Below are 12,892 nucleotides of genomic sequence, written 5' to 3' on the forward strand. Positions count from 1 at the left end.
GGAGATCATTAGTTCCCCACTTCTCCCCAGTGAACTTGTGATTCACTGAGTCAAAAATGTGATATGGCATATACCACAAGGGAACCACCATCTCGATTACTACTATACTGGAAATTTTTGGGCAAGTACTCACGGTTTTGGTGATGAGAAGTTATTGGTAAAACAAATAGCCATCTATGCTGAAAAATATTTGTTATATAAAGTTAGATTGGCTCATTGACCTATACTCAGAAATAAATTAATACTAACTCTGGAGATGTAAGCATGGAATGACAGACGGGCAAAGGGCATAGTTTATAAAAAAATAGAAAGGTTAGTTTGGCCTTGGATGTGGTTTCTGAATAATTTTTTCATTTGTTCTGGAATTAGTTTGGAAAGAGAGAAAAATGAGCAGAGAGACTTTGCAATAAAGTCTCAATTTTGTATATATTTTAGGATATTAATTGAACTAATGAATGAAAAAGCTTTTATTATTTTATTTTATTGCCAGTCTTTGTGCTAAATACTGTAGGTATAAATATTAAAACAAGATAGTGCCTGTTCTCCCTTTATATATAAATAGGGGGAAACATTGCATGCAGGGAGAGTAGTGATCCTAGAAGGGTAGCTTGATCTTGGAAGTCACAAGTGTGGTAGGTAGAATACTAGGGAAATTGATTAATTTACCCTTTTTTTAAGTAATGATTGAATTCTTTTGTTTATAATTCTAAAGAGATGAAAAAGGGACTTGGTACTTGGTGGGTTGGTAGGTAGGTGGTGATGGTGGTGGAGAAGTGGGAACCTAGAGCAGTGGTTCAGAGTTGAATGGTTTAATATCTCCTGGGATTATCTATAGAGGTTTGGATTGGAATGCATAGAATAAAGAAGACTTTTAAAGTTGAGTTGTAGTAATATAGTTATGATATCACTTCTGGTATTTGTCTCTCTTACTAGATCACATTAACTTTAGGGTCTGATCTTACTGACCTCCTTTTCTTCATCCCCATACTTGTGAAATGATATTTCAGAATGTTTTCTGAAGGTCAACACTGATTTAAACCTACTGAATATAATGTGTAAGCCATTTATGTAAGATAGGTGACAAAAAACTAATCATCTCTTTTTTGAGAAGTCAAGGAACTGTTTACTACCAGTAATACTTTTCTTTAAAAGAGTTCTAGACAGTCTCTTCTAGAATACAAACTTTTTCAAACATTTGAAATGACTGAAAGGGACATAAAAGGAGGAGTAATTTGTCATTCAGTATGGTGTTCCTCACTTTATGAAATAAGTATGTTCCTGAGAGGTTAACTTTAAATTGAATCATTTATGCAGCCTGGTGTAGTAGAAAAAAGTACCCTCTTACTCTTGAGACTTGATTCAAGACTCAGCTTTACCACTATGCCTGTAATTATTTTTTTTAGCCATAAAAAGGAAAATTACATAGGAATGTTAAGTATTTCAAGAGCTGGTAGAAAATAGAAATAGAAATCAGTCAGTCTTAAGTGCTTCCCTATGTATATTAATCATAAATCTAAGGGTTTTTTGTTTTTTTTTTTAAAGGTCAGTGAAAGCTTTAATGCAAGAAAGGCTCTTAGAGTTTTTGACTTCTGGTAAAGCCAAGGAAAATTCTGAAATCAGGACACAGTGATTTTTAAGAAAGGGATTAGACTTAGTTATATTGTATTCATAATTTAGAGAAAACCACCATTAAAAAAAGTGATAAAGAATTGAAGATTAGTGAAAGAAGCATTTTAATTTTTAGGTATATGCATTTGTATTACATAAAACCTTTTGATTTTCATTTATTTTCAATGAACAAGCATTTATTTTCTTCACTTATTTAAAAGAAAAACAAAATTGCTTGTAACAAGCATGTTTTAGCAAGATAAGTTTTTTTACATTGTTCCTGTGATATTATATTGATCAAAAGGGGTAATATTAGATGTTTATTGGTATAGTGTCTGGCAGTGTTGGCATTATATAAATACTATTTATTTCCTTTCTCTTTCTAGGTCCAAAATTGTATGTTTGTCTTATTCTACATGTGGACCTTTCCACTCTTTGCTAATAGGTGGATAGTGATCCATATTGTAACAATAGTTCATTTATGTATTAATTTCTTTTCCTTATAACATTTCTATGAGGTAGCTAAAGCAGGTATTAATGTGGCAAAGATTTCTTGCTTTTTTTTTTTTTAAACCCATACCTTCTCAGAATCAATATTGTGTATTGGTTCAAGGCAGAAGAGTGGTATGGGCTAGGCAGTGGGGGTTAAGTGACATGCCCAGGGTCACACAGTTAGGAAGTATGTGAGGCCAGATTTGAACCTAACATCTCCTGTCTCTAGGCCTACTGAGCTACCCAGCTGCCTTCCAAAGATTTCTTGATCTTCAGGCCCAGAGATCTTTCTAGATGGTTTAAAAATATTTTAATAAAGTGAATTTTTTAAGATAGAGAAAAGCATAACAAACTACTAAAATATACTTGGAGGGATAGGAAACATGAATGACAGGATCCAAAAAAGCTTGGTTGTCTAGACCAGTGAAATAATTTCTTTTAAACCCTTACCTTCCATCAAAATTAATACTAAATATTGGTTCCAAGACAGAAGAGTGGGAGGGCTAGGCAATGCAGGTTAAGTGGTGTACCCAAGGTCACACAGCTAGGAAATGTCTAAGTCCAGATTTGAACCCAGGACCTCCTGGATCTCTGGGCCTGGTAAATTTACTACCCTTTAGTGTGATTTTTTTTTTGCTCTGATTTTAAAAATTAACTAAGTACAGGATAGAAGAGGAACTAATAAGGAAATTTAATGGACTATAAATTCAAGAATGTGTCATAATAGCTAAAAAACTCTGAAATCTTGGCCTTAGGCATAATGTCCAGAATAAGGAAGGTGACCCTAGTTCTTCACATCTCAATTAGCAAAGATATTATATACCTGTGTGTGTGTGTGTGTGTGTGTGTGTGAGAGAGAGAGAGAGAGAGAGAGAGAGAGAGAGAGAGAGAGAGAGAGAGAGAGAGAGAGAGAGAGAGAGAGAGAATAATATCTAGGATAGTGAAAGGCCTGAAAAACATCATGTAAGAATTAGTTGGGGAAACTGGGTATTGTTTTCAGGCTAGTAGAGAGATTTAGAAGGGCGCAGCTGCCTTCAAATGTTTAAAGGACTGTCAGGTGCATTCTAGCTCTGGAAAAAATTTCTCTTACAATTGATGACCTTGAAAAATTTATTAATTTCTATCCCTTCAACTTTTGGGTTGGGTATGCAATATCTATTTTAAAGATTAAAGATGAAATGCAGTAATATTTATTCTTTTAGGGGTGAATCTGGTGCTGGAAAGACAGAAAATACCAAGAAGGTCATTCAGTATCTTGCTCATGTTGCTTCTTCCCATAAAGGAAGAAAAGACCATAACATTCCGGTGAGTTTTTAAAAAATCATTTCTTTATTTTCTTATGAAAATCAAGAAGGAAAATCTACATTGACTTTCACAATTACTGCCTCATTCTCTTAATCAGCTATTTTACCACAAAAAGAGGTGGGAGGGGTGTGGTAGGATCTGAGCCATTCAACAGTGGCTGGATCAAGGAGAATTTTCCTTTTGTGGAATCTCTAAGGAATTGAATAGATTTTGAACACTGTTTAAGCTTATTTTTTGTCTTTTAATTTTCAGTTAATAGGAGCCCTAAACGTCTTTAATTGACCTCTAAGACTTCCTTGAGAGATTAAAGGAATATCTTTTAACAACAAGGAAAAAAATCATGTTTCCTTAAAATTGATTTGGGGTAAAAGGAGAGAATTCAAATATATTTGGGTATGCTATGGGGTTGGGGTGTGGGTGTGAATGAATGATCTGTTCATTGGATTACAGAAATGAGTATAGTCCTCAGGTTGCCAGGCACATTATTACAACCTTCAATTCTCCTTGTAATATAAAGATGTAGAAGTGCCAGTTAATAGAGCTTGGTGGCATGCTGGATAAGCCTTTATCATACTAATTGCATGTTGACCTGAATGATATGGGAAATAGCTTGCTGCAAGGGAAAGCCCAAACTTGCTAACATTTGCATTTATTTGTTTGTAACCAGCCTGAATCGCCTAAGCCAGTGAAACATCAGGCAAGTGCTTTTCTTTATGCTTCTTAGTTGTGAGTTAATACGACTACATACACTCTTTGGCTTCTTGTCTATTAGAAACAAATTTTATAGCTAACTTGATAATGCCAATCAATCACTTGTTAAAACAATAATTAAAAGAATTATCTTAAAAATATTTTCTTCTGCTAAGGCTGATAGAACAAATTGCATTTAATTTTTTTTTGACTGAATTTCAGTTCTCATTTGTTCTGTAATATTAACTTTCTCTGTGACATTTACAAAGCATGTTTTTACTTCAAATATATCTATTCAATACTGCATGGAATGATTAATGATAATATTTTGATACAGGCTTTTGTGTTTTCTATCATGTTTTGAATTACATACTATGATGTTTAAAAGTTAGGAAACACTTAGGAAAAGACATATTTCTAATCTTGTAAAAGTCACACATCACTGCCATGTATGTCTATGTTTAACCAAGGGCTTCATTATATTCAATATTATAATTTTACTTTTTATGGATAATTTCAGAAGAATGTACTGTAAATTATACTTAAAATGAGCCTGATTCCTATTTTTTTTTTTAAGCTTTACAGAGCATAATATGAGTAACATGCATAGGAGAAAGTTACCTGTTTTCTTCCTCTACTGAGTTAAAAGAGATGATTTCTCTATCATGTGGAAGAGGCAGATATGGTCTAGGTAAATAACACAGAACTGGACCAAACATACATTCTTTTCTCTATTGCTGAGGAAACCTTTTAGATTTGTCTTCTGTAATATAAACTACACAATGATATAAAGCAGACATGAGAGAGAGTTATAAAGACGATCTATAAATTAAAAAAAAAAAACTGGACATAAATGTTAGGTCTTTACCCTCCCATTGATTTGGGGATATGCTCTGAACCAAAAAGTGTCAAATACAGCATGACAGAACTCCTGTGGCCTGAGCTAGATTAAAACATAATTGGGAAATGTTTAATAGAATGAATTAAAAGTTTTATACAACATAGATAATGTAAATTTGTGGTTTTCTAAGTCAGTTTGCAGCCAGCAATTTGACACTAGATATTACTATGAATGAATTAATCCTTGAAGGACTATATTGTACTTGTGGTAAGTGGACACTAGCCCTTAATTAGAGACTATGCTATAGGAGAGGTCATAGCCTATGGATATTACTTTGGCAGCTGCAACTGCAAATTGGGAGATCTAATCAATAAACTGGATTGCTTGAATTAGAGGCTGGAGGGTTATGCCACAATTCCAAACACTACTTTTTCTCATGGTAATACTCATAATTATTAAAATACATAAATTTAGGCTATATTGTCAAATCTTCAAATGATTTAATATATTTTAAAATTCAAAATTGTTCTCTATAGTATATCAGTATCTATACCTAGATATAGAGTTAAATCATTGTTATTTTTTCTTCAAAGAAGAGTAAAATGCTTCCTTTGTCCATACCTTAATACCATTATTCACCCATATGACATAGCATTAATTTGGCATTTATAAAGCCATCTGTATTGCAGGGGTATGCCTCATAGCTTCGTTTACTATAGTATGCAGTAGTGATGATTTTTTTAAATTCTTTTTTTGAAAAGTCTTGTAAAACAGAAGTTACATATATACTGAATACAGTAAGATTTGAGGTTGTATATTTTTCATATGTTATGCTTTATTAATTTGGACTCTAGTTTTCAATGGATTAGTGTTCCTGAGTGCTGTACATTGAAGTTGAACCTGCTTGACATTTTCCTCAAGGCCACAAGAACTACATAACTGATGTCCTAAGATTTAACCATTAGTTGGCAGCGTAGATTGTATAACCAAATGGTAGAGCTGTGGTCAGTCAAGATTAAGAATAATCCATGATCCTTTGTCCTGATTCATCTTTCTTATCTTTAAAAACAAATGTCCTATCTTTTTTAAAAAAATTATTATTTTTTTAAACCCTTACCTTCCATCTTAGAATCAGTATGGTGTATTGGTTCCAAGGTAGAAGAGCAGTAAGGGCTAGGCAATGGGGGTTAAGTGACTTGCTCAGTGTCACACAGCTAAGAAGTATCTGGGGCCAGATTTGAACCTGCGACCTCCCATCTCTAGGCCTGGTTCTCAATCCACTGAGCCACCCAGTTGCCCCTCTGTCTTTCTTAAAGAGAAGGAAATAGTCATATCAAACCAAGTCACAGAATCATAGAATTTGTAAAGTAGAAAGACAAGAAACCTTAGTATATTCATAAAGGTCAAACTGTGGATGAAAAGAATCTTCTGTAGTGTACCCAACAAGCCTCTGTTTGAACACCTCCAAATTAAGGAGAACCCCACCATCTTACAGTCTGCCATACCTTTTTGGGATAGCTCTAATAGTTAGGAAGTTTTTCCTGACATCAAGTCTAAATTAGCTTCTACAAATAACTTCTACCCCCTTGGTCCTAATTCTGCCTTCTGGGGCCAAACAGAGCAAATCTGTATTCCTCGTCCCTAGGCTAGGCCTTATTATACATGAAGACAGTTATCATGTTTGTTTCTGAGTCTTCTCTTGTACAGTCTGGATAGATCTAGTTCCTTCAGTTCATCATCTTATAAGATTCATATTCTTCATCTTCGTGGCCTTAATTTTCTTTACCACTTAGCCTCAGTGAGAGCTGTAAGGCCAAATTTGCCTCCTTATGTTAGGACTTTTCTCTTCTTGTTGATTAGACATTTAAGGCCATCAGTTTTATCATTAGGCACAAATTGTATGAAACAAATTTCAGTTAGTTTAATCATCCAGAGACTTCTCTTACTGAAAAGATAATTTTGACTTTACTTTTCCTTTCACACTAAGGACTTTGCTGGACTTTGTATCTAGACATTGTTTTAGCCAGCAGAGCAACAGAAGTCAAAATATTAATTTTTGATCCATTACTAAATAAAATTACTTTGAGCCTCATTAACTTTTAGCCTATTCATGCTTGAATTCACAATTGGAGCAATTCTGTTTTCATCAGCTTCCAGCCTGGTCCATACAAAACTGAATTAGCAAGTCTGTTTTCATCAGCTATCTGTCTAGGCTGTATAAAGCTGAGTGAGTTCTTATTTAAAGGCTAGAGGATGTCTAGTGTTCTATCCCCCACATCATCTTGTCACATTGAGCAGAGAAGAACTGATGAAAAACTTGGCTCAAGCAAATACTAGGATAATCATATCCTAGTAATTTATGTTAATTTAAGAACTTGAAGTCAGAAAGACCTAAGTTCTGATCCAGCTTTAGACACTTCCTAGCTGTGTGACCCTGAGCAAGTCACTTTAAATTCTTTCCCTCAGTTTTCTCAACTCTAAAATGGGGATAATAATAGCACCTACCTTGTAAAGTTGTTATGAAGATCCATATTTGTTAAAAAAAAAAAAAACCTTTAATACATAGTAGGAATAGGGGCAGCTCAGTAGCTCAGTAGTTTGTACTTATTCCTTGATTTTTAAATTCTTTTAAAAACCCTTACCTTCCATCTTGGGATCAATACTGTGTATTGATTCCAAGGCAGAAGAGTTCCAAGGCTAGGTGATGGAGGTTAAGTGACTTGCCCAGGGTCACACAGCTAGGAAGTGTCTATGACCAAATTTGAACCCAGGCTCTCCCATCTATGGGCCTGACTCTCAATACACTGAGCTATCCAGCTGCCCCCCTGCATTTCTGCCTTGAAACAAGTACATAATACTGATTCTAAGACTCCTAAGATTTCCAGGTAAGGATTTTTTAAAAAGACATACTAGGCACTGTATCAGTGCTTCTCCTTCTTTCTCTTCTTTCATTATCTCTCTGTTACTTGGATCAAATGTTAACTCTTCTGTTCGGCATGTAAACCCCTTCTTGTCTTCTCATATATCATTCCTTCCACATTTCTCTGCTCCAGATAAACTGGCCCCATCTAATACTGGCCTCACATATAATAATATATATATATATATATATATATATATATATATATATATATATATATATATATATAATCTTCTGTTTCTAGGCCTTTGTAATGGCTGTCCCCTATATAGACTTGGAATGCTCTCCCTCCTAAATTCTACAGGGATTCCACTTAGAATCCCTGGCATTTTTTAAGTTTTAGCTTAAGTGCCACTTCTTGCAGAAGACCATTCTCTATCCCCCCTAGCTGACTGTGCTTTCTGCTGGGACTTTCCCATCTACTCTGCACATATTTTTGCATGTGCTGATTGATTTTTGGTGTCTCCCCTATTAGAATGTAAGGTCCTTGATGTTAGAGACTCTTTTTTTCCAGTTAAAAAAAATTATGTCTCCAATGCTGAGGACAGTGCTATGTACATATTAAAATAATTAAGTGGTTATTGACTTAAAATGCTGAAAATTTTGAAATTTGTTGGATAGATTTCATTTATCTGGAAAATTCATTGATGTAGAATTACTTTTATCCATTCCCAGGTAAATGATTTATTACTGTATAATTAAATTAAATTCTCCAATAAAAAAATGAGAAAAAATAACTGCTAAAGTTTTGTTATCTTTTAAGTAGGCTTGGCTAAATGATTTAACTTTGCATTTCCTCATTGAATTTGTTTACAGTCAAAGTATATGAAAAATTGAGTATTCCACATACCATGGATATTAATATACATTTGAGGATCTTTATGTATAAATGACTATTTAAGCATTTCATCTATCAGAATGGTCTAGAGATGTGGATGGTCTGAGACCTGTATTTGTGGTGTTGTTTAATTTTTCGTAGACTCTGGCTGATATTTCCAGGAACATTGACCTGTAACACTAAAACTTCATTGGTACTTATAGCATATTTTGAGTTTTATTAAAAGAATTTTTGATGTGGTCCTTAGAGACCATCCAACCACTCTCCTTTGTTTTATAGATGAAGACTGAGGGCCCAGAGAAGCTAAGTGACAATAGATATACCTATGATTAGCTGTGTGACCATAATTATTTCTTGATGATATGGAGTGAATGAAGAGATTTGTCATTTGCAAGGCAGCTAGGTTCTAATTTTCAAATCTTCTCATTCTTTCTTTTTCATTTTACTTTAGACTCCTAAAAGCTGTTCTAATTTTTAGAGTCAAGATTCTGTCAATTTATAAAATTCAAAGATGGGTCTTTTGAAAAAGCAGTCCAATTTTGTTCACAGCTTCCGGTTTTCTTTAGTTAAGTCCAGAAGTACGATTTAGCATAATTTTTTCCTATGATACTATTCCTTTGGGGGCTCATGGCAAAAATGTGGATTTAAGCAAATCAAGAGAAAGAACTGTGATAGTAGAAATGCAGAAGAAAAATGTATGATTTATCACTTGGTTCTACAGGTATATGATTTTAGGTTTTGGTTTTAAAAGATCACTATTACAAATATGAATAATATGGAAATCAGTTTTGAGTAATAAGACATATAAACCATAGAATTGCTTGTCGGCTCTGGAAGAGGAGAGGGAGAGAACATGAATCATGTAACCATGGAAAAATATTCTTTAAAAAATTAATTAGAAGGAAAGAAAAAGAAAAAAATTAGGGGCTTGCACATTTCTTAATGTTTATATTATGAATGTATATATACAATGAAACAAGAAAAACAACACTAAACACAACTGGCCCTTATTTATAAGAAGCATAATTAATTAAGTGAAATTAGCTTTAAGCAACATTGAAAGAGCTTAATAAATTCTATCCAAGAAAAATAATTAATAAAATGTGGTTTAATGTCCTTCAATGTATAGTTTTTTATGACATATACAAATTCAAATGTATGTCTCCAGTATTCCTAACAAGAATGCATGTTTTTGAATATACTTGAGGAACTCGGCTGTTTGATCTCAATTTTAATAAGAGATAATGTTAGTCCCTTTTCCCCTTTGGTTTTCCTGTATTTTAAATGGTGATAATGATATCTATTAGAGTATTTCATGCATATCTGTTGAGATTATCTGTGTGTAAGTACTTTTTCTCTCATATAATATAGTAACATTTTAAATAATGAGATTTGGATTACTTTTTTTTTTAACTACTGATTGTGTTATGTACTAATACTTTTTGAAAAGCTGTTTTTTGTATTTTCTCACAATTCTGTGCCTAATTTGTTTTTCTTATATTTAAATCCATCATCTTTGTTTAACAACATTAGTCCTTTTCTATTTTATATAATTTTTATATGCTAATTTGTTTAACTTTTAGTGAAGTCCTATCAAAATATCCAGGATTGATTGAGAAGACCCATTTAAAAGGGCAGTTGGGGTGAAAGAGCTGACATAAAAAGGCAGTCAAATAAGAGGGTTAACTCAAAGACTTTCTTTTAACAGGATTACTTCTATGTTTTTGTTTCTCTATGTGTTATGTTTTAGGGAGAACTTGAAAGGCAACTTTTACAAGCAAACCCAATCCTGGAATCATTTGGAAATGCAAAAACTGTGAAAAATGACAACTCTTCACGTTTTGTAAGTTTAAATACCCCTGTAAAGTTTAATTCCTCAGTTTCGTATCTGAATTTTTTGGCATGAATAAGAAAATGAAGTTACTGGACCTGTAGGAATTTAAGTAGAAATTAAACTAATGGATGCAAAGAAGATGGGTAAATTATTGGGGGGGGGGCGATGTTGTTGGTGATAGGACTTTTAAGATAGTCAGCTTGCTATTTCATGAAATTACATAAAGCATTTGTTTACTATGTTTAGCCTTTTTACTTGCTACAGCTTAAAAATGGAATTCCAGATGTTGGCACAAGCTTGATTGCCATTTGGCTTTTGATTTTGATGCACTTTTTAAAATGTATGATTTAGGGGGCAGCTGGGTAGCTCAGTGGATTGAGAGCTAGGCCTAGAGACGGGAGGTCCTAGGTTCAAATCTATCCTCAGACACTTCCCAGTTGTGTGACCCTGGGCAAGTCACTTGACCCCCATTGCCTAGCCCTTACCACTCTTCTGCCTTGAAGTCAATACACAGTATTGACTGTGGTAAGACAGAAGGTAAGTGTTTAAAAAAAAAATGTATGATTTATACTGTAGTCTCTTTTTTTACTGTCATTTAGACATATTGAAATTTGATTTTTTTTTAGTTTTTAAAACATTATTTTATTTGGTCATTTTCATACATTATTCATTGGAAACAGATCATTTACTTTTCCTCCCCAACCCCACCCCACCACCCCTTCCCTAGCCGACGCACGATTCGTCTGGGTATCACATGTGTCCTTGCTCTGAACCCATTTCCTTGTTGTTGGTATTTGCATTAGGGTGCTCCTCGATCATGTCCCCTCAACCTCTGTAGTCAAGCAGTTGCTTTTTCTCGGTGTTTTTACTCCCTCAGTTTGTCCTCTGCTTGAGGATAGCTTTTTTTTTCTTGTAGATCGCTGCAGATTGTTGAGGGACATTGTAAAGCCATTAATGGAGACGTCCATTACGTTCTCTTGTACCACAATGTGTCAGTCTCTGTGTACAATGTTCTCCTGGTTCTGCTCCTCTCACTCTGCATCACTTCCTGGAGGTTGTTCCAGTCTCCATGGAATTCCTCCACTTTATTATTCCTTTGAGCACAATAGTATTCCATCACCAACATATACCACAATTTGTTCAGCCATTCCCCAATTGATGGGCATCCGCTCGTTTTCCAATTTTTGGCCACCACAAAGAGTGCAGCTATGAATTTTCTTGTACAAGTCTTTTTCCTTATGATCTCTTTGGGGTACAAACCCAGCAGTGCTATAGCTGGATCAAAGGGCAGACAGTCTTTTATCACCCTTTGGGCATAGTTCCAAATTGCCCTCCAGAATGGTTGGATCAATTCACAACTCCACCAGCAATGCATTAATGTCCCTACTTTGCCACATCCCCTCCAGCATTCATTACTTTTCTTTGCTGTCATGTTGACCAATCTGCTAGGTATGAGGTGATACCTCAGAGTTGTTTAGATTTGCATCTCTCTGATTATAAGAGATTTAGAACACTTTTTCTTGTGCTTATTAATAGTTTTGATTTCTTTAACTGAAAATTGCTTATTCATGTCCCTTGCCCATTTTTCAATTAGAGAATGGCTTGATTTTTTGTACAACTGGTTTAGCTCTATAGATTTGAGTAATTAGACCTCTGTTAGAGGTTTTTGTTATGAAGATTGTTTCCCAATTTGTTGCTTTCCTTCTAATTTTAGTTACATTGGTTTTGTTTGAAATTTGATTTAAGAGAATTATGTCATATATTTTCAAGGTGCAATGTTATATCCATTTTTGTGGAGAATTTCAATTCAATTGATATAACAAATTGTGAATTTGTGGAGTATTGAAATGAATGTCCATTATGTGGAGAATTGAAATGAATTCAAGGAATGTGTTTTATGTTCTTAGTATTTTGGTAGTCTGTTTTGTCTCTTTAATTATTCTGATTTGGCTTCAGTAGCTAGATACTATTCTCTTACCCTTCAGACCTGCATTAAGAGTAGAAAATAATCAAGTTCCTAAAACAATATAAAATCTTCCTTTAAAATCAAGGTGAGCTCTTAATTTCTAAAGTCTCTTTCAGTCCTAAGATTCTACAAATATATGAAATAATACTTCAGAGCCATAAAGAACCTTAGAAATACCCTAGTCCAGTTCCTTCATTTTGCAGAGAAAACTGAGTCCCATGGAGTGGACGTAACTAGTTAGCTAAGGCCTCAGACATTGTGGTAGTGGTAAATCCAAGACAAAAACCTGGTTCTTCTCACTCTGAATCTTTTGTTTTTTCTCTTGTGCCTTCTCTGTTCTTTAGGTCCAGGCCACTAGCCTTTCCAAACTATATCGGTCAAGAATTTTTACTGGAATT

General features: G+C 34.2%; 1 protein-coding gene across 5 annotated transcripts in view; it reads left to right on the plus strand.

Moving 5' to 3' along the window:
- Positions 1-12,892, plus strand: part of MYH10 (myosin heavy chain 10) — a 199,968-nt gene that overhangs the window by 73,779 nt on the left and 113,297 nt on the right. For 2 of the 5 annotated variants that reach the window (XM_056817527.1, XM_056817528.1), the window contains exons 5-7: positions 3,303-3,405; positions 4,073-4,102; positions 10,445-10,537. In XM_056817527.1, the coding sequence (XP_056673505.1) occupies positions 3,303-3,405; positions 4,073-4,102; positions 10,445-10,537 (226 nt within the window). Of the gene's footprint in view, positions 1-3,302; positions 3,406-4,072; positions 4,107-10,444; positions 10,538-12,892 lie in introns of all 5 variants that reach the window. The other 3 variants (XM_056817530.1, XM_056817531.1, XM_056817529.1) reach the window with 2 other exon arrangements.

This window comes from Monodelphis domestica, chromosome 2 (genome assembly GCF_027887165.1).
Source record: "Monodelphis domestica isolate mMonDom1 chromosome 2, mMonDom1.pri, whole genome shotgun sequence".
Lineage (NCBI taxonomy): Eukaryota > Metazoa > Chordata > Mammalia > Didelphimorphia > Didelphidae > Monodelphis > Monodelphis domestica.